At 44.9% G+C, this 22,500-nt stretch overlaps 1 protein-coding gene across 1 annotated transcript in view; it reads right to left on the reverse strand.

Annotated features, from left to right (window-relative positions):
- Positions 1 to 22,500, reverse strand: part of ctnna2 (catenin (cadherin-associated protein), alpha 2) — a 782,371-nt gene that overhangs the window by 251,020 nt on the left and 508,851 nt on the right. The window contains 1 exon segment of the mRNA XM_079499975.1: positions 14,242 to 14,322. Coding sequence (XP_079356101.1) covers positions 14,242 to 14,322 — 81 coding nt within the window.

Here is a 22,500-nt window from a genome sequence, read left to right on the forward strand (position 1 = left end):
GTTATAATTGTGTTAAGTGTTCCTTTCTTGTCTTTTCTTCTTTATTTGATATCGTTGGTTTGTTAGTTTTTCATGTGTGTTGTGTCTTGGTTGTAAAGCACAGTATATCTGTAGAAGTGCCTCCAACCTTTAACATACAATCATTCTGTTATTATATCCTTCCACGTTCTGCAATATTTCTTTCGGTGAACTTCGTCTGATCTGTTGACAGAAACACTAGGCTAGCGGTCGTCACACACACCGAGTCCGATGCAATCTGTCGTCGCGCAGTAATCCGTTTTATACCCATCGGTAAAAACAAAAGGCTACATACAGGTATGAGACCGCATGCTTTGATCAATCTTATAGTTTCATACGTGTGACGTCAAACTTTCAAACTAGAAGGGCATGGCCTGGTCAGCCTGCAATGACATGCATATAAGATCTGGTCATCCAGCTTAGTAAGATGTTAAAGGAGGCATTCAGTGATTTGGAAAAAAAAACGGTCCGCCCCGGTAACAAGATGTGCACATGCACGCTCTACAGTGGGGGAAGTACAACAGACCAACAGCAACGTGCACCAAGGCCCGCCCCACTCGATGATGATTGGATGAAGGCCCCTCTCATCCTGATTGGATGAAGGTCTTTGCCACCCAAAGCCCAAACCGAAACTAGGGTTTTTTGACCCCAGGGCTCACTGGGGACAGGGAGGAACTCCTTATATGGTCAGCACCCTTTATAGTAGGGAGGATTATCCAAAAAAATAAGAAAAAATAAGTGATATTTGAATTAAGTGAAATAACTGAATATACCTTGAATGCATATTTGTCTTATTAGCCAGGAATCCATCCATTAAATGCCTGTGAGATGCATCGCACATTAGAAAGCCAATATCAGAACACCACTACTACCATCTGTATGCGGTGTATATAGTGACTGTTTTGAATCTGATGCATAGCAGCAGTCGCAGTGCAAACCCCATGGAAGAGTTAGGAGTGTGGTCTGTTGTTTTGCAGCTTTGCCCCGGCCGCCAGATGATGATGATGCAGTCCTATATAATATATCCCATTTAGGCCTGACCTCGAAATTTAATACAATTCCTCTAAATCCACCAGTTTTCTGAAATAAATATTTTCACGATTTATTTTTTTTCCTGAAAAACCTATGTTTCTATGTCAGTGGTGCTCAACCTTTTTCATGTCAAGGACCCCCAGAATTATCTCTATTGGGCCACAGACCCCCATCTCAAAATATGTAGTTCCAGGGACTCCCCAGAATGAAATATTTTAGTTAAAAATGTTCGCCCTGAAATATGATTTGTGCCACATTTTCACGATTTTTCTAAAATAGCAGACCTACAAGCTCGTAGCGCGCCACTCGGTGGCGCGCTACGAGCTTGTAGATCTGCTATTTTTCAATAGCTAAATTATAACAAAAGGGGTTCCCGCCCAAAATGGGATATATATATATACTGCTGTGTCTGATTGCCAACTGGAGAAGAAAATATTAACTTCCCTGGCAGAGTAAATCACAGTGTGCAAAGTGCTCCGACTGCCACCCGACTCGGGGAGGGGGCCGGAAATTACAGCCTGGGCCTTCTTACCTCACCCTCATGTTAATCACACAGGGCTGCGCTGGGTTTACAATTGGTGTAAATCATCAGTTTGCACTCTCTCTCTCTCTCTCTCTCTCTCTCTCCTCTCTCTCTCTCTCTCTCTCTCTCCTCTCTCTCATCTCTCTCTCTCTCTCTCTCTCTCTCTCTCATCTCTCTCTCTCTCTCTCTCTCTCTCTCTCTCTCTCTCTCTCTCTCTCTCTCTCTCTCTCTGGCGGCCATGTTGCCATCAACATGCCCCCCATCGGTTGATGCTCGGTTCAAATCTGTGAGTGTTAATTTAACTTTGCATACGAGTGGAACCAAATGGACCATTAATTTGCACTCTCTCGATATTGGTGTAAATTAACTATGTACGTAAGCACTGTACTTTTTGTACAATTTGGAAGAATGTGTACTTCACTTGAGCATTTCCATGAATTTCGAGTAGTTTTACTTCTGCTCCACTATACTACATCTCAGAGGCAAATATTATACTTTTTTTTACTCCACTACATCAATTTGACAGCTTTAGTTACTAGTTACTTTGTAGATTTTGATTATTATTACAAAAGATACATGAATCACTTGAAATTAGCAGATCTACAGTACATCTATTTTCAAAAGTATACATTTGTATGTATTTGGCCGCCGACCCCCATCTGGAAATATGTTGTTCCAGGGACCCTCCCAGAAGCAAAGATTTGAGTTAAAAACTCTCGCTCTGAAAGAAGTTTCAAAGATTTGCCCCACATTTTCACGATTTTTCAAAAATAGCAGATCTACAAGCTCATAGCGTGGCACTATGAGCTTGTAGGTCTGCTATTATTCAATAGCTAAAGTATAACATACACCAAAAAGGGATTCCCGCCTAAAATGGGTTAAGCACATTTTGATGTAAACACTTTTGTACTTTTACTAAAGTACATTTTTAATTCTGGACTTTTATGTGTAACGGAGTAGTTCTACATTGCGGTATTGATACTTCTACTTAAGAAATACATGCGAGTATTTTATCCACCAATCTGAGACGCAAATTAAACACAGAAAACTTTAACTGTGCAAGACAAGCGACTATCTCTGTGATAAATTAATGTTCAGCGCACGCACGCACGCACACGCACACACGCACGCGTGCACGCGTGCACGCGCACGCGCACGCGCACGCGCACACGCACGCGCACACACACACACACACACACACACACAGCAAGCGTTCGTTCGTTCTGCTGATATGTGCAACAGCATGATTGAAATTTGCTTTCTAAAATCTGTTTGCTCATACTTTGGGGGCCTTGGTCGTAAATAATACCGCCGTGACTCGATGATTTAACCTGAAACAATCACTCGCCGGGCCAACTGCTGATAATGTGCATTTTCTCACATTACTCAGCCAGCATTATTTCCACTGTCCTTGATTGGGAAGTATATTTGGAGAACTGTTTGAGTGCATTATGATGTGCACAGATTGGGCACTCACACACACACACTGCACGCACGCACCCACGCACGCCAGTGGCGTGCACAGACATTTAGAGGGGCAGGTGCTCAAGTGAGAAAAAAGGGCACCTTGTGCAAGCGCGTGAAACCGGCCGGTTGTCTTAATAGTGTTATATTTATAGATTTTGGGGCCTAAATAATATATTAGAAGCTTTTTATCAAGAATTGATCAATGTCACCATGGTCCACATACTGTACAAAAAATAATAATAATAATAACTAATAATTATATATATTTTTTTTCTTCAAAAGGGCACATTGCCAAAAGGGCAGGGGGTGCTCTAGAACCCCCTAGTGTCTATATGTGCACGCCACTGACGCACGCACACGCACGGACACGGACACACGCATACACTTCGAAGGACAGACCACGAAGATGACTTTGCACTGATTTCCCCCCCAGACCATGGGGGGGAGGGGATTCTTTTTTTAATCTTCTTAAAGATATGTATTTCATTATCTACCACACGGTATTAAAAGCGAGACGAGACGTTTATACTGCACGGCTTTTTGGATTTTTATGGCACAGTAAAAAGTGGTTTAAAGGAAATGAAACGTGTTGTTTAACAGTCCTGGTGTTTTGCTCAAGTGAGTCAACCGTCGGTGCAATTCATTTCACGGGCTGATTCTTAGACCAATCGCCTTTAGCGCATCTGGGATGGGAGCGCATCCGTGCAGGCCCGCGGGAAGTACTTTACACTAGCAGGGGCTGAACGTGTACCTGGGGGTGCGCGCGCAAAAATGCGCGTGCACGCGCATCATGCACGCGCATTTTCGCGCATTTTCCCGCGCAAACGTGGCCTTTACTTTCCCTCTCCACACGCAAGTTATATATGAACGAACTGACACAGGCAATTAATCAGGATAAGGTGCCAATACTGTGATACAGCATATTTAAATCTCTTTTTTTTTTCTTTCTCTCCTGTTCGAGGGGGGGCTGTGCCTGGGGGGAGGGGGTGCTACAGCCCCCCCAGCACCCCTACTTCCCTCAGCCATGCATCTGTGTCGCTTTAGCTTTTAACCACTTTAACCATTATTTTTAAAACGTTATAGCTGCTGAAAAATAGCAGATCTACAAGTTCATAGCGCGGCACCGAGTGCCGCGCTATGAACTTGTGGATCTGCTATTTTTTTTTAAATCGTGAAAACGTGGCGCAAATCTTTAAATACACTATATGCTTTCACAGATAATTTGCTTCTGAAAAAACGTATTTTCTGATGCAGGGGGGTCCACGGCCAAATACAGATATTTCTGGTGGGGTCCTTGACATGAAAAAGGTTGAGCACCAATTGAACACAGAAACATATAGTTTTTTTTTTTCAGAAAACAGTTTAGGATTTAGAAGTCGTTTTTTTTTTTTTATATAGAATCTGCCCACAGGTCTAAACGGGTTAATTCAAGTCGAGTCACGTTTATTCTTTTACTGCGCAGGTGGTCAGTGTTAACAGCAGCTTGTTATTATTACTGTACAAATGGATCTTATTGCTGGCAATGAGAGGTGAATATAATTCATTAATCCTGGCGGGGGAAATTATTAATGTTTTGCCTATACATTCTGTACTGTACTGTATAAGATTTAAAGGTCTTTCTAAAATGAAGGTATATTAAAGATGGAGTGCCACAATCTTTTTCCACCCTATTATTATAATATAGGGAGGAAGAACTTTTTCCAAAAAGTGTACAGTATTTGTTAAAATCATGCTTTTATGTGGACACGCCCACCAGTTCATTAAGTATGCCTGGTTTGCCTGGTGGGTGGTGATGGGTGGTGATCCACCTGAACTGAAGCCGCACCCACAGCTGTAGTTGTATGATAAAGGGGGAGGGTTAGGGGAGGGGCTGATAGTGTGATGTCACTATATTACTGTTTATTTCCTTTTTGGCACTCCTTTAAATGATGATGATGATGATGATGATGATGACGACGACAAACTCAGATTTTCCAATGGTTTGCAGTATGCCCTATACTGTAAATCAGTTGGACTATCATATTTCTTTGAGATAAATGCTTATAGCCTTCTCATTCCGTATACAATCTGTCCCGGAACTTTGGAACTGTAACAGTCGTAACTTGTGCTTACACCACACATTGACATTTAAACGACTGTTTAAGGAACACAGAAATGGTCATAATAATGGATTTGTAAACTGTACCCCACATGCTTATATGAACATTTTGACACTGCTGGAAGACAGAGCTGTACTTTGGCAAGCACAGCAGATGCTGGGGCTGCTTTACGGCCCGTTTACAAGAGATCTGATTTAACATTAACGGTAAATCAATTTGCTGTTTTCTCCCTCATATATTGGAGCAGTGCATATTGGCGCTGTCGGGCAGTAACCTCTTATCTCCATATTTTAACTTTTTGAGGGGTGCTAGCCCCTCCTACGTCCCGCTTTGAGGGGTGCTTAGCCAGTGCTTCATTTCCGCCGGAGCTTGGCGGAGCTCGGTCACTTGAGCTCCCCCACCTGTAGAGGCAGCTCCGGTAGCTGTAGAGGGCGCTCCGCCACCCCAAATGCACATTACAATATACAATACGTCTCTATTATTATTTTAGTTTCATTTTCAAGTCAACTAGGCTTCTTCCTCGTCATATATAGTTACTTCTATTTCCAGTACGATTCCAAAATAAAACATGGCTTGAATGACCGCATTGCAAGTACAAACACTCTTATTTTGAAATGTGTGCCCGTTTTGAGAGGAAATAGGTGGCTATGGAACCCCGGCGTCGCCTCACTGTTGACGGTGTCGGATGCGTAAATAAAAACAACTCGTCTCGACTTTTGCAATTTGCATCTGTTCGTTGCATATGGAATATGGCACTTTCATACTTTTATGGAGCAATAGATTAACTGCTACTTGGAGTTTAGCCTTGGGGACAGCATGCGTTTTGGTGAGTTCTTATGAACAGAACTGACTGCATTGCCAAATCTCGCAAAGACACCCGGCTTTACAACATGGCTCGATCATAATCGAATATCATAACGCTTGCTTTGGTGGGCCCGAAATAAAAAAAGACTAGTACAGAATTAAGTAGTAGTAGCATTATTGAGTTGTCATCGGAGGAGGAGGAGGAGGAGGAGGAGGAGGTGATCGGAGGAGGAGGAGGAGGTGATCGGAGGAGGAGGAGGAGGCGGAGGAGGAATTTGGATAAGGACAACAACGCGCATGCAGGTATTTAGCATTGCGTACCGTTTCTGATGATGGGCCACCCTAACTACTGTATTTGTGCTAGCCCCTCCTACGTCCCGCTTTGAGGGTTTGTTTAACTCATTTAGGCCTGATTTGTGCCGCATTTATTTCAAAAATGTATTTCAAAAATAGCTAAAGTATAACATAATGCTTAGTTAAAACAAGGGGTTCCCGCCCAGAATGGGTTAAACACAAACATTGTTTTGCTACCGTTTCACATGACACATAGTTTTAAGTGTTTGTGCACATTAGGCCAGTGTAAACGCAAACATTAAATGTGAGGACAAAATTGTGATTATCCAGAATGAGATGATGCATGACGATAAGAGCGCCCCTCACTTCACATGGGTGTGATTTTTTTTGGATTATTCGTATAGCATTGCCCACTAACGCTCCACACGCCATGCAGTGTTTTGACTTGAGCTTGCATGTAAGATCTGGTACTTTTTTTTGCTATTTTTATGATTTAGTCAAAATCCTGACTATGTGTGATACAATACAGTGTCTTACACAAAGACATGTTTTTTTAAGCAAAGCAAAATATCAAAAGTGAATTTTCACTCATGTGTGTGCGTGCGTGCGTGCGTGCGTGCGTGCGTGCGTGCGTGCGTGCGTGCGTGCGTGCGTGCGTGCGTGCGGCGGGGCCGTGGGGGTTATCATCACCAGTGTCGTTTACTGACTTCCACATGGCACCTTTAGCTGCCCTAAATTGCCATGTCACGGTTATATCAAAGACGGTGTCGGCCATGTCTTCGTAAGATAAGGGACATCTTGTTTGCTCGAGTTCTCCATAAGCTACTGAAATCCATGTCGATGCTTATATTACTCCTCCTCGCCCATTCTGGGCGGGAACCCCTTTTGGTGTTTAAAGCATTATATACTTCTAAGCTATTGAAAAATAGCAGATCTACAAGCTCATAGCGCGGCACCGAGTGCCGCGCTATGAACTTGTAGATCTGCTATTTTTGAGTGGTGCAACCACGGCCAACGAACAGCAATGTCCGTGTTCAACTAGCAATGTCCGTGTTCAACTATGTGTGTTTGTGTGTGACTATGTGTGTGACCAGTACCAATGAGTACCACAAGTGGCGCTGTTGTGCCAGAAACGGAGAGAGAGAGATAGTGCTGCATGTTGCCTGCTAATGAGAGAGAGAGAGAGAGAGAGAGAGAGAGAGAGAGAGAGAGAGAGAGAGACAGAGACAGAGAGGGGGGGGGGGGGGGGGGATTTGCACCACTCAGTTCACACGGGTGTGATTTTTTTTAAATCTTGAAAATGTGGAGAAAATCTTTGAATATATATATATATTCTTTCAGAGTGAACGTTTATATCATCGCTTCTGGGAGGTCCCCGGAACAGCATATTTTCCGATGAGGGTCGGATGACCAAATGCATATAATTCTGGGGCTCCTTGACGTGAAATTGTTTGAGAACCACTGATATAGAAACACAGGTTTTTTTCAGAAAACTCGTCGTGATTTAGAAGACATTTTGTATAGAATCGTTCCCAGGTCAATATAGGTTGATATATCCATGTCGATGCTAAATTCCTCCTCGCACAGATTGATATATCCACAGCGGTTCAGACTGTGACATTATATGCTGTGTGATGTGGTATAAAGATAATATTCATAATTCAGATTCATAATCATAACGCCTCGTTATATGCTCGTTATACTGACTATTAATGGTGATGCCATTGCCAGGCCATGTCCAATTGGTTATGTATAAGAAAATGCGTTTGTGAATCGTAAAACAATATATAGCAATACCAATTTAAATTACGTATATCGATTTTCAAATATCACTATGCTCACTGTGAGATACGGTCCAATGTATACATGGTTGGAGTGTAAGAATTAAGGGCACTTTAAATCGGTCTGCTAATAAGGTACATACAGTCCGGTTCCATTCCTTCCTTCCAGAGAGGTACCTATGGATGTCACTGGCTCGTAGGTACCTTTGGGGGCCACTCCCCCCAGCTCACTGGATTGTTTAAAAATATAAATACATTTCAGTGTTTTCAACACTTTTCATATCAAGGTCCATTATTTATTCTGCAGTTGAGCCACGGACCACCGTTTGATGACCTTTAGCCTCTCAGACCCATTTGAGCCACGGACCACCATTTGATGACATTTAGCCTCTCAGACCCATTTGAGCCACGGACCACCATGTGATGACATTTATCCTCTCACACCCATTTGAGCCACGGACCATGCACCATGTGATGACATTTAGCCTCTCAGACCCATCTGAGCCACGGACCACCATTTGATGACATTTAGCCTATCAGACCCATTTGAGCCACGGAAACATGTGATGACATTTAGCCTCTCAGACCCATTTGAGCCACGGACCACCATGTGATGACATTTAGCCTCTCAGACCCATTTGAGCGAAGGACCACCATGTGATGACATTTAGCCTCTCAGACCCTTTTGAGCCACGGAACCACCATGTGATGACATTTAGCCTCTCAGACCCATTTGAGCGAAGGACCACCATGTGATGACATTTAACCTCTCAGACCCATCTGAGCCACGGACCACCATGTGATGACATTTAGCCTCTCAGACCCATCTGAGCCACGGAACCACCATGTGATGACATTTAGCCTCTCAGACCCATCTGAGCCACGGACCACCATGTGATGACGTTTAGCCTCTCAGACCCATTTGAGCCACGGACCACCATGTGATGATATTTAGCCACTCAGACCCATTTGAGCCACGGACCACCATGTGATGACATTTAGCCTCTCAGACCCGTCTGAGCCACGGACCACCATGTGATGACATTTAGCCTCTCAGACCCATTTGAGCCACGGACCACCATGTGATGACATTTAGCCTCTCAGACCCATTTGAGCCACGGAACCACCATCTGATGACATTTAGCCTCTCAGACCCATTTGAGCCACGGACCACCATGTGATGACATTTAGCCTCTCAGACCCATTTGAGCCACGGACCACGATGTGATGACATTTAGCCTCTCAGACCCATTTGAGCCACGGACCACCATGTGATGACCTTTAGCCTCTCAGACCCATCTGAGCCACGGACCACCATGTGATGACATTTAGCCTCTCAGACCCATCTGAGCCACGGACCACCATGTGATGACATTTAGCCTCTCAGACCCATCTGAGCCACGGACCACCATGTGATGACATTTAGCCTCTCACACCCATCTGAGCCACGGACCACCATGTGATGACATTTAGCCTCTCAGACCCATCTGAGCCACGAACCACCATTTGATGACATTTAGCCTCTCAGACCCATTTGAGCCACGGACCACCATGTGATGACATTTAGCCTCTCAGACCCATTTGAGCCACGGAACCACCGTTTGATGACATTTAGCCTCTCAGACCCATCTGAGCCACGGACCACCATGTGATGACATTTAGCCTCTCAGACCCATTTGAGCCACGGAACCACCGTTTGATGACATTTAGCCTCTCAGACCTAACCTGACTCCGCCAGATGCGGCAGCAGAGAGTACACTGGGTTCAGGAGGGGGGAACCCAGTGTACTCTCTGCTGCCCCATCTGGCGGAGTCAGGTTATCTCAGACCTAAAACCTAAAGAATATGTTGTTGTCGTTGGATAAGATTAGGTCCACAACTCCATGCTGTATTGATGCACGTACAGCCACCTAATGAGGTACCATTAGGAGAGATAACAGCCAAAGGCCTGTAGAATCGTGTAGACTTCTTGTAAATTAAGTAATGCAGATGTTTTAACACTAGTTTTAACCAGATGGACCATTTGATTTCATGTTACCCTCTCAAGAGTTAAATATCTATAAGGGTCCATTTGGTTGCCAACTCATGCCTACTAATCCTACTAATGAACGAAAATACATCGCTTGGATACACCTGGGACGTATCCTCGGTGATGTAATCCCAAGGTCATCGGGGTTTCGGGTCTCGCGAACATCGTACCCCTCACTCGGGCGACCCAGCCGGGGGTGATCAAGTCCCGACTTACGTCCCAGTAGCATATACCCTCGATCAGACCCACTATAGGGAAAGACCAGTGCCATGCACACAATCCGTTGGATCCACTCTGGAACTATACTCTGCCGTGACTGGGAGGTACTATTCTGGCATGTGAAGGGACTCCATGTGTGGGTTGACTCCTGTCCGGGCCCCTCCTACGTCTCACCAGGTCCACTCCTGCTCTCACCAGGAATACAGCTATAGGACCTGTGCGTTGCACCAGACACTTCATTCAGGAGTGGTGGTTTCTTGAGCCGCAATAGTTCTGCAGGCTCCAACTGGGCAACGGTGGTACTGCAGGCTCCGCTTGCGGCTCGAATGGCCCTCCTAAAGGCCTCATCGAATTAAATAGTGTGCCAATAGAGCGTCGCAGTCCCGCCCCCTACCAGGACCCAGGAAATGATTCACCGTTCATTTTTCCTCATAGACTTCAAAAAGTATTTATTTAAATACCTTTTAGGTTTAGAGTTGTGACAAATCATGACAACAAACACAATTTCTCGGGCCGAACAAATAATTAGAAAGAAGAAGAAAACGGCAGGAATACAACACTTTTTTTTGTTGTTTTTCCTTCTTTGTAATTATTTGTTTGGTCCAAAACATTGTGTTTGTTGTTATGATTTGTCACAACTCGAGTTGGGTTTGTACGACGCTGATAAGGTCTTTAAATAAATTACGTTTTGAAATGTCTATGGGAAAAAAATGCATTGGGAATTATACGCTCTGTAGCACACTTCATTAGTATTCATTGGCAGGTCTAGTTGGTGGCAGCGGTGGCCGAACGGTTTGCGGAGCGGTCTTGATACCGGAAGGTCGCCAGTTCGTATCCCCGGACCGGCACGTTAAAATTACCACCGCTGAAGTGCCCTTGAGCAAGGCATTGAACCACTACCATGAAATGTTCTATGAGCAGGGCCTGGCTTTAAACAAGTATCTGATGCTTAGTCCAGTTACAGTACCCTGGGTAAATATAGTAACTTTGCTTTGCTTTGCTTAGTTAACGTGTGAATTGTCTCCAAAACGATTGCTCGCGGCCAGCCACAGTATCACCTCAAGAAAGGCAATAGCAACACATTCCTTCACATCAGACATTACAAAAGAAAAAAAATATATATATATATATAAAAAAATCACACCCGTGTGAACTGAGTGGTGTAAGGTCTGTCTGACGTAATGAAATCATGTCTGACGTAATGAAATCACACCCGGGTGTGATTTCATTACCTGGCTTTGTTTGTGCAGAAAAAATGAGCATGGTTGCTATGTTCACCCTGTTCACCCGGGTGTGATTTCATTACGTCATTACAACAGGGTGAACATAGCAACCATGCTCATTTTTTCTGCACAAAAAAGCCAGTTGTAGGAGTGGTTTACAACCCTCAAAAATAAAATAAAACACACGCTTTTCACATGGGGCTGCAAGGAGGTAGGGTTAATGGGGGCAACGCGCCCCTTTCGCAACCCCGTGGCGTCGACGGGGCCTGTTGAAAGCTCTCAGTAATCTTCTATATACCGTGACTAGCCGGCGTATATAGCAGACCATATTTCTATGGAAGCGTGCTGTGCTACACACATTATATTCTGGCTGTATATATACGCCTAATCAGGCTCTCTCTTCTCTCTTCTCTCTCTCTCTCTCTCTCTCCCACGATTTTCCTCCGTTCTTCAGCATTATCCGCGGTGCAACGTACGTCACGCATGCATGCCTTCCCCCCCCCCCCCCCCCCCCCCCCAAGGGGTCTGAGCTATACCGAGGCTGGGGCTGCTTATCTAGCCCGGTGTGGTGTTCTGCATAAGTGCATTAACCCGTTTTTGGCGGGAACCCCTTTTGGTGTTTTTAAGCATCATGTTATACTTTATAGCTATTGAAAAATAGCAGATCTACAAGCTCATAGCGCGCCACCGAGTGGCGCGCTACGAGCTTGTAGGTCTGCTATTTTTGAAAAGTCGTGAAAATGTATGAATATATATTACATTTTTAACTAAAATATTGGCTTCTGGGGGGGTCCCTGGAACTACATATTTTGAGATGGGGGGTCCGTGGCCCAATATAGATAATTCTGGGGGTCCTTTGACATGATAAAGGTTGAGCACCACTCACATAGAAACATGGGTTTCTCTAAAAAAATGTTAGGATTTAGAAGACTTTCTTTGTAATCGACCTCAGTCCAAAACGGGTTAACAGGCCAGAATGAATAAGTAGGGCCTCGTGTGCCACTGGAGGGAGAGGCTGACTCTTATTTACAGCCTAATGCTCGATGCTCTCAGTGGAAGATGGAGAGGTAAGCAGTTCCTCCACCACACAGAGCTGTGTGTGACTGAAGAGATGCTCATGCATGGAGGAGGCCTTGCACAGCATGCAGAGCTATACTGGACATTAGCTGGTTATGTATGCTAGAAAAATCACACCCGTGTGAACTGAGTGGTGCAAATCCCCCCCCCCCCCCCCCCCCTCTCTCTCTCTCATAAGCCTATCTCACAGAATTTCCCCGCCCCCCTAAATACGCCCCCTTTCAGCGTTAGTGGTGATAGCGTGACGTCACTCCATAGACGCTACATGTTAACAGAGATAATTTAAGAAGTCTACAACTTTTGTTTTCTCAAGGTAAGGTTTGTTCTATCTGTTCGAGCTGATTTACCATCTTGTTTGCTTCATAATAATATTGGTCTGTCACATTTTTACATTAGAAAATGTACTTAGATTCTCCAGAGAAAAAAACGTGTAAATGCTCATGTTAAAGACACCACTATTTACCGGAAGTGGGCGTGGAAAGCGGGCTGTGAGATAGGCCTATTAGCAGGCAACATGCACTCATGCAGCACTATATCTCTCTCTCTCCGTTTCTGGCACAACAGTGCCACTTTTGGTACTCATTGGTACTGGTCACACACATAGTCACACACAAACGGACATTGCTGTTCGTTGGAGTGGTTGCACCACTCAAAAATAAAACGCTCCACCACGCGTCCCAAACTCTTCTCCCTTCTGGCTCCAAAACTATGTGGAATTAATGTCCTTCCCGGTGGCGTGCACAGACATTTAGAGGGGCAGGTGCTCAAGTTTTTTTTTTATCCGAAATGAGTTAATTAGCACAGGCAGACTCTTCACATACTAGAGCATGTCTGTTTTCTGCAAGACATTACTCTATAAGCCACATCTCCAAAACTGGTGGGTCAAACTGAACAACCAATATGTCAATTTGAAGCTATGATTCCCTGCTTTCACATGACATGAACAAACAAAAAGTCTAAAAAATTCCAATGGCAGTCCCTCAGTCAAATTTAGTCACATTATTAGAAGCTTTTTTTTATCAAGAATTGATCAATGTCACCATGGTCCACATACTGTACACAGTGTACACTGTACAGTCTAGCACCCCCTAGTGTCTATCTGGGCACGCCACTGGCATGTCCCACTGCAATCAGAACTGCAGACTCACTCCTAATCTTCCGCCGTATAGTCTGAAAAACCCACCTCTTCTCCACTCCATCTTATAGCCCGTAGCACTTGCCCAAGGCCTCGATGACCTTACAGGCATACTGTATGCATATAGGCTGGATTTATGTAATAGATAGGATGTTATGTAGACCAGGGCTGGACTGGCCATAGGACGTACCGGGCAGATTCCCGGTGGGCCGCGACCGTAGGGGGCCACAATGATAAAACATAATAATGTTTCTTCTTCTTTTTGACAGGCAGGCAGGCCAATAGGCGGCCACCAGGGAAGGTCCGGGCGTGCTGCCATTCTGCCAGTGCCATCATGATAATTTCACTGTACCTGCATCAGTGAGTGACAAATAAGTCCAGCCCTGATGTAGACATTATACGCATAGTTTCATTATGTAGAAATTCGGTCTATAGGTCAAATATCTATGGGTGACAACAGAACATCCACTTCGTTCAGATGCAGGTGCGTCGGGCGGAAGCAATCAACAGAAGCAATCATAACAGGTCCACGTGGTCTCACCTGTCTACGGAGGTCGCGGGTCTTCTTGGTCATCTTGTCGATGGCAGAGTTCAGAGGGTCACCTTTCTCCTTCCTGCCAGTCTGTGGAAGGAAGAAAAACATCAGGTTACATGTTTGATATTCACACACACACACACACACACACACACACACACACACACACACACACACACACACACACACACACACACGCACACGCACACGCACCCGCACACGCACCCGCACACACCCGCACACACACACGTCGACTTAATTGCCCTCAGCACCGGCATATTTGACTGAATACCTCAAAATAGTGAGCGACACCCACAGCCACAATACAAGAGGGAGCGAGAACAACGATATGGTACCGCCCACTTTCAAAACGCGTATACCGTATTGTAACGGTTTGTTATAGTTCTGGGGTGCCAGCCAGGCAGTATCCTGACAAAAGGTTCAATTAGGGTAACCGTTCATAAGGCTGTGCAGCTAAAGTGGTCCGCACCACACTACACACCCTGCAAAGTCACTTGTAACACACAATAACGCACAGACACCGTAGATGGCAGTTAGTAAGTTGTATATATTGAAATCAACGCCCATAGGCTCAGTTCAGTTCAGTTCACATACAGTTCCAGTTTTATATCCAGCCCTTGCACAGTGATGTTTATTGTACCCCGCACGGTACGCGGTAGTTCGTAAACCCAACCCCTCAGCTGTTCTGTTGTTACTCACTCACGGACGGGATGTACCAGTGTTGATTAAATCCGTTCCAAGGGGTCCCCCTATGATCTAAACGATCACCGGGGAGTCCTCCTACGTGTGATCCTCTCCAAACGGTAACGCTCCGTGCGAACAATGATAAACAATAAACATAAAGGGTAAACAAAACGTACGAGTCCAAACAAACACCTCCAGCCTCCGCCGCTGTCACAGCACTTCCTCAAGCAGACAGGTGCGTGACGTCATGACATTCATAAAAGGAACGTATGTCAGTGAACTGAACGTGCGGCAGCAATGGGCGTGCGTGGCGACGCACAGCTAATCGCCACAGTATGGGTAAATTCTCCGTCTACAGTACTGGGCACCCAAGCGTGGGATGCCCAGGCTGACCCCCCTCTTCCCTCAAAATATGCAGATCACTTATGTGATAAAGCTGGACCGATTGGCCCGGAGGCTCCATGCATGAAGCAGACAAGTCCACAGATACATCTTGGGCATTTTATTTACCTCGAAAAGTGCTTTAACCCATTTCGACCGAGACCGATTCTACAAAATGTCTTCTAGATCTTGACAGTTTTCTGAAAAACCCATGTTTCTGCGATGTTTCTGTCAGTCATTCTCAAACATCTTCATGTATAAAATATAAAATATATGTAACTGCCCGCCGAGCCCCATCTGAAAATATGTTGTTCCAGGGACCCCCGCAGAAGCAAAGATTTGAGTTAAAAACGTTCACTCTGAAAGAATATATTCAAACATTTGGGCCACATTTTCACCATTTTTCAAAAATAGCAGACCTACAAGCTCATAGCGCGGCACTCGGTGGCGCGCTATGAGCTTGTAGACCTGCTATTTTTCAACAGCTAAAGTATAACATAATGCTTAAAACACCAAAAGGGGTTCCCGCCCAAAATGGGTAAAACAGCTAGTGCACGCTGGCGACAATACAAAAATAAAATAATACCGGGCAAAAGTAAACGTTCCTATAATATTAAGAAACAAAATAAACACTTTGCTGGCTAAACTTTTAAGAAAATAACCAAAACAGGAACTCTGAGATACTGTTACAGGCTATTATATGCCTCCTTCATTGAGGCCCTGGCTCGCAGCTCTCTCCCTGATGTAATCTCTCACTATAGCCTCAAGTCACACTGAACTTCTCCTCACCCATGCGGCATTATTCCTGCTCTTAAACAGGTGGGACAAAACAAGCACAATCACAGTAATTGGTATCAATTATCTCATGCAAAGGGCCAATCCAGCAGGCCCATGAGTTGATCTACAATATTAATAAATGCCATTCAATACATATTTCAGGCGCCATGAAACTGTGCTTGGCACCCTCCAATCTAGAGAGGAGTTGCCAGCAGTGCCGAGGAGAGACAGGTGACAAACATAATGCAACTTCAGTGTCAATAAATACAGATATAAACATATTTAAAACTCTTTCAATCATTGTGTTAATGACAAAAAAATCTCATTTGTGCAACATATGAACCGTCACTTCCAATCCAGCTGGTGTTGTCAATAATTGATCAAGTCGACTTAGCCGTGTGGTCTCATGCGCATGCCAAGGTCCTTTGATATTGTTATTGTCTAAAGGGTTCTCAACGTTTTTGGCCGGGGGCCCCCGGAAATGCTTTGGCAATGTCTCGGGACCCCCGCCCCGCCCCCTCCCGACCCCCAATATAAATTGACTGCTACAATAACCTTAAACCATTTTGGGCGGGAACCCCTTTTGGTGTTTTAAGCATTGTTATAATTTAGCTATTGAAAAATAGCAGATCTACAAGCTCATAGCGCGCCACCGAGTGGCGCGCTATGAGCTTGTAGGTCTGCTATTTTTGAAAAATCGTGAAAATAAAATTTAAAAAAAAATCTTTTTTTTTTTCTTTTTTTTTTGAAAATAATTTGGGGACCTCCTAAAATAAGTTGGCGACCCCCCGAGGGGTCGCGACCCACGGGTTGAGAACCCCTGGTCTAAAGGGCATGGGCTCATTGGGCTGCCCCGTGACATTTTACATCTTTTAAAACAGGCCTGAAAATCCACCTTTCACCACCGTCCAATCCTGTCCGTAGCCTAATGCATGTCCAACTGGGGGGGGGGGGGGGGGGGGGGGTCCTTGAAATGAAAATGGTTGAAAATCACTGCTAGAACCGTACAAATCTTCTCTTATGGGGGTCCTTGGCATATCTTTTCAAGCGGGGGTCCGCGGGCAAATACGTGTTCATTTGGGGGTCCTTGACATGAACAAAAGGTTTGGGAACCACTGTCATATGGCATTGCGAATGCCTCCACCACCAACCATTTGCAGTTTTTCCTCCCTGTCCGTCCGGAATCATATTGCATGTGGATGCAGACTTTGAAGCAATTGAATGTTGAATTATTAACGCATTTTGAGAGGTCACAGTGCAGGACCTTTGGCCACCCATACTTCTAAATCACTTCCTTCCGGAGGTCATCTGTGCCAAATGTCACGCATTTCGGGGCATGCCTTCCAAACTGGAAGTGCAAGCTAATTTTACAATTGCTTTACGAATTCATTTCAAATACATAAAGTTGAAACAACGTTTCCATACGCTGTATGTGTTAGCTGTCTATAACGACATACCCCTCACATATAATTCAGATTGCGACGTTAACCCATTCAGGCCTGACGTCGAAATTTAAAAAAAAAAGTTTTCTAAATCATGACAATTTTCGGAAAGATTTGAGGCACATTTTAACGATTTTTCAAAAATAGCAGATCTACAAGTTCATAGCGCGCCACTCGGTGGCGCGCTATGAGCTTGTAGATCTGCTATTTTTCAATAGCTAAATTATAACAATGTTTAAAACACCAAAAGGGGTTCCCGCCCCAAAATGGGTTAATGGTTAATGTGGTTAAACGCTAACGTGACATGGATGCGTTCCAGGTCTCAATGGATTAAGCAAGGATGTCGTCCCGCGTATCCGTTATGAATCAAATCTTGAGCCGATCGTGACTCGGAGAGAAAGAACACGGTGACAAGGCGGCCCTTTTTAATTGTTATATAGGAGCTAATTAATGGCATGCTGTGTTGACCGCGCGCTGCTATCTCTCCCTCAGGCCCTCTCCGTCAGACAGACCACAGCTGCTGGCAGTCACGAGTGTCAACAACAGCCCATACTTAACCCATTTTGGGCGGGAACCCCTTTTGGTGTTTTGACTATAGAGGGTATGCGCGTGACATCATCATCAAACCAGGAAGTTATGCAGGAACGCCTACTGAGTGGCAAAAAACTACTTTCTGGCCTTGACAGCCCATACATCCACACAGAAAAGTCATATCTGATTGCATTAAACAACATTAAACGATGTTAAACTCACTTTGCCTGTTGCTTTGCCACTCGATGTGCCATTCACTTTAAGCATGCGCATACTCTCTATTGAAAAATAGCAGATCTACAAGCTCATAGCGCGGCACCGAGTGCCGCGCTATGAGCTTGTAGGTCTGCTATTTTTGAAAAATCGTGAAAATGTGCCTCAAATCTTTGAATATATATATTATTACAGACTTACAGAGTGAACATTTTAACTAAAATCTTTGCTTCTGGGGAGGTCCCTGGAAGAACATATTTTCAGATGGGGGGCGGAGGCATATTACATATCATTTCTGGGGTTCTTGACATGAAATATTGAGAACCACTGATACAGAAACATTCAGAAAACTGTCAGGATTTTGAAGACATTTTTTAAATTTCGACGTCAGGCCCAAATGGGTTAAACAGCAATAACCCTTCTGCCTTCTCTTATCGCTCAGCTCTCCGTCCCGTGTGAAGGACGTACACACCGCCGTCGTCTGTGAATGTGTCAGGAATGAGTATACGGAGGAGCACCCAAATTAAAGCAGGCAACCGGATGCAGAGCAGATGGCCTACGTAACGTACAACATGAAATTCTACTTTTTCCCCCTCGCTGTATACGTTTCTTTTCCCTTTTTTACCTCCTTTATGATGAATTCCTGTTCTGTTCTTTGGCTATATATAGAAGTGTCTATTTGTACGTCTCTAAATGTTTTGATGAATTGAACAAGGTGGACCCTCTTTGTGAATGTGTAATGCTTTATGGTGTCGTCCACTAACAGTTAACAGTCTTTGTCTTGAGTTGTGCTTGAAATGTACTGTACTTCTGCAAACTGTTAATAAATATTTCAATCAATCAATCAATCAATCAATCAAACCTTTCAAAAAAATGTTTTTTTAGCTCCCCTGCGTGTTTTCCACCTCCACACATACGCAATTTTGAACAATCAGGCTTTCTCATCATATAGGGCTTTTATGGAAATTGCTCTCAGGAACAGCTCAACTCCTACGCGTGATGTCATCAGTAGCACCCCTACTTTGTATAATTCCTCCCCCACTTCAGTCTTCAGTTCCAAATTAGCATTTCCACTTTGTTTACAATGTCAGCCGTTGTTGATTTTCCAAGCTGGCATGGAATGGAAACAAGCCCATGGGTTTATCTATAAGCATCAGTATTATAACGACTCAAAGATTAAATAATTTGCATATCAGCGACCCCATCACCACTTGCCATCGCCACTTGACCTCGTCACATTTTGTGAAGAGGGCTCTGGCGTGTTTTTTTTCCGTGGAAAACGAATGCTTGCGTTTGATTCAGAATCATGAATAACCCCCTAGTTCGACACGTCACTAAATGTGTGCCTTATATAGGTTTTCAAAGGTACCCCAACATTCAACCCCTGGATTTACCATGAACCAAAATGTATACGATTGTTATTTAGATGACCCTAAGAATTATAAAAAAAAACCTTGAACGATTACTATTGCAATCTCTTTTGGGTCAAATCTTAGATTGACTGCCCTTTTGCCAGCTTCACTTTTATTTTTTCTTTGAAGTCCACATCAAAAAGCCTCTCCTGGGTCCTCTATATCTCTCCCGATAGAAGAAGGCCAGCCCCATGTCTCTTCTTCTTGAGGAAAAGCCCACCTACAGCGTCTCACCAGATTCCAATAAACTTTTTTGTACTGCTGTACACCATGCGGGAAGGGAGCAGACAGTACTGCGTCACAGCTTGGTATGCTAAAGCTAAAGCTCAGCTGTGTGTAATGTGGAAACCACTGCAGACTCAGAGGGTGGAGGAATAGCCCTCACCGCGTCAGCCTCGCCACTTCCATCAATCGAGCCACCTCTCCACCTCGCAAGGCCTTCAGCGTCATTAAGGACGCTTCCCCGAACACTGGACTGATTTGCCCCCTTCACTCGGGAGAGGCACGGGAGACACCTGCAGAATTGACTAAAGCACTGAGCACTTGACTAAGCACTGCCTCAAGACGCATTCGAAATGTACTCTTGCATGTGTGATATCTGTGTAACCATAAGATCCATCTATAGAGGCGCCATGTCTCTGTACGTCTGTCTGTACGTCTGTAAATCCACGTAACTCGAGAACCGTTCGCCCCACCGACTTCAAATTAGACACACGCCCCCCCACAGGGAGTGCAGTGCCCGGCGTCGAGTCGGTCGGACCCACGGTTGTCCAGGACCGCCACGAAAGGCCCCTGCCCATGCAGACTCCATATACAGTATGGAGCTGGCCTTTTCTGACATCACAACACTCCATATTTGGGCACGCATGGCACAGAACTCCATACATAGGAATAAAGGGACACAGAGAGACATATACAGAAATCTCCATATATGGGTATAAAAGGGACACAGACAGACGGGTGGAATGCGGGTATACTCTGAGTCTGACACGGGTACACGGCGGGTATTGCATAGCTGGGGTGGGGCATGGAACGCCAACTTCCAGAGTTGGAGATCCAGTTGTAATAATACCACGGACAGGACAGGGCGATAATATTACTTTCTGTGTGGAGTTTGCATGTTCTCCCCGTGTCCCCTAGGGTAGGTACCCTCACAAAAACATGCCGTAATCCTGGTCTCTAAACTACCTCCCCCTGGCCAGCCGGGGCGCCCGATGGAGGGGAAAGGAACTGGTCGGAATAACGTGTTCCTTCCACGCGCTACGTCCGGCCGGGGAAACTCTCCCCTGTCGGGTGAAAAGAAGCAGCTTGGACTCCTCATGCAAAGAAGGAGGCATGAGGTCAGTCCGCTGCCCCCCCCCAGGTTGGCAGAGGAAGTGTAGCGCCCAGGATTACATTAGATAATTGACACTGGGTGAAAAAAATGGGTTACAAAATTGTGGGATAAAACATTTAGAAGAAAAGGACAGGGCGATAATATTACTGCCATTTCAAAAGGTGCCTTTGAATTCCCCCCCGTGTGCACTAGCTAGCCCTCTTTATTTCGGCAAGTGACTGATTAAAAGTGTGCCATGATTAAAGTATGCCACCTCTCCATTTTGCAGCTCATTGTGATAAAAGTGATAACCTTTTTAATAGAGGCTACAATTTCAAGACGGCATCATTAGCGACGCGCGTCGAGCCTTTGAACAGCTGATTAAAAGTAATCAGGCGTCTGTACTGTATAGTTTCTTGCAATGGGGATCCAAGGGGTCCACGTTGGACCACTTGGAATCTAGAAAGACAGGGCGATGTGGTTGAATTTATAGGGGCTGCAGGTCGGGGCCAATCTGTACCTCTCGACATCGTTATTTGATATGCACTGTATAGCAACAAGACAACACGTCCTTAGGGGACCTAATCTTGCACCAGATTCGACACGTTCACGTCTAAAAAGAGATGTACTGTACTGTACTGTACTGTCGGAGGCTTCTGTTACAGCGCAATACAGCTTTTGGCAATAAAAAAAACAAAATCAAACGACAAAAGACCGTCAGTCTTTGCTTGTGCAAAGGCTCACTGCTTATGCTTATCTTCACAAGTGTGTGTGTGTGTGCGTGCGTGCGTGCGTGCGTGCGTGCGTGCGTGCGTGAGTGTGGCTGCGTGCGTGCGTGCGTGGCTGCGTGCGTGCGTGCGTCAGAGTTTGCAAGATGATCAACAGACTGACTGTCTTGTATATGTGAGACAGAGGGATTCTGTCAAAGGAGATACGTACCACAGAATACAAAATTAATTGGCTCGTTGCCAAGCAACCGTTGCAGTGCCGGGGCAGGAACACTGTTACGTTATAGTGCCATAACCAACAGCCATGCGGCGGCTCTGCAGCCCATGATGACATACTGTATATAGGCACCTATTGATCTGCGTCGTCGATTGGATGGATGCGCCGGGGGAGTGACGGCCCACGCCGACCTTGCCTACTTAACGACAACGCTGATTCTGTGTAATCCAGTTTGGACCTGCAGTCCTTAAAAAGTTGAATGAGACCGCCTACAATTAACCCCTTTTAGACTGTGTACGACGTGTGGGGAACTTCATGACTAATCCAACCGACGAGGTTGCGGCGCATTTTCGTTGATATCAAAACGAGAGAAAAATATTCTGAATTATTATTATTATTATTTTTTTAGTTGGCCTCTCCTTCTGCACCATACTCCTTTGCTCTTCCGCGCGTGCGCATTGTCGTTCACTTCCCTGCTTACCGTTAACAGGGCTCGGTGCGCGTAATCTAAGGAGCTCTCCGTGGTTTTGACCAGATGGATATA

Source organism: Electrona antarctica (genome assembly GCF_951216825.1).
Source record: "Electrona antarctica genome assembly, chromosome: 4".
In the NCBI taxonomy this organism is placed as follows: domain Eukaryota; kingdom Metazoa; phylum Chordata; class Actinopteri; order Myctophiformes; family Myctophidae; genus Electrona; species Electrona antarctica.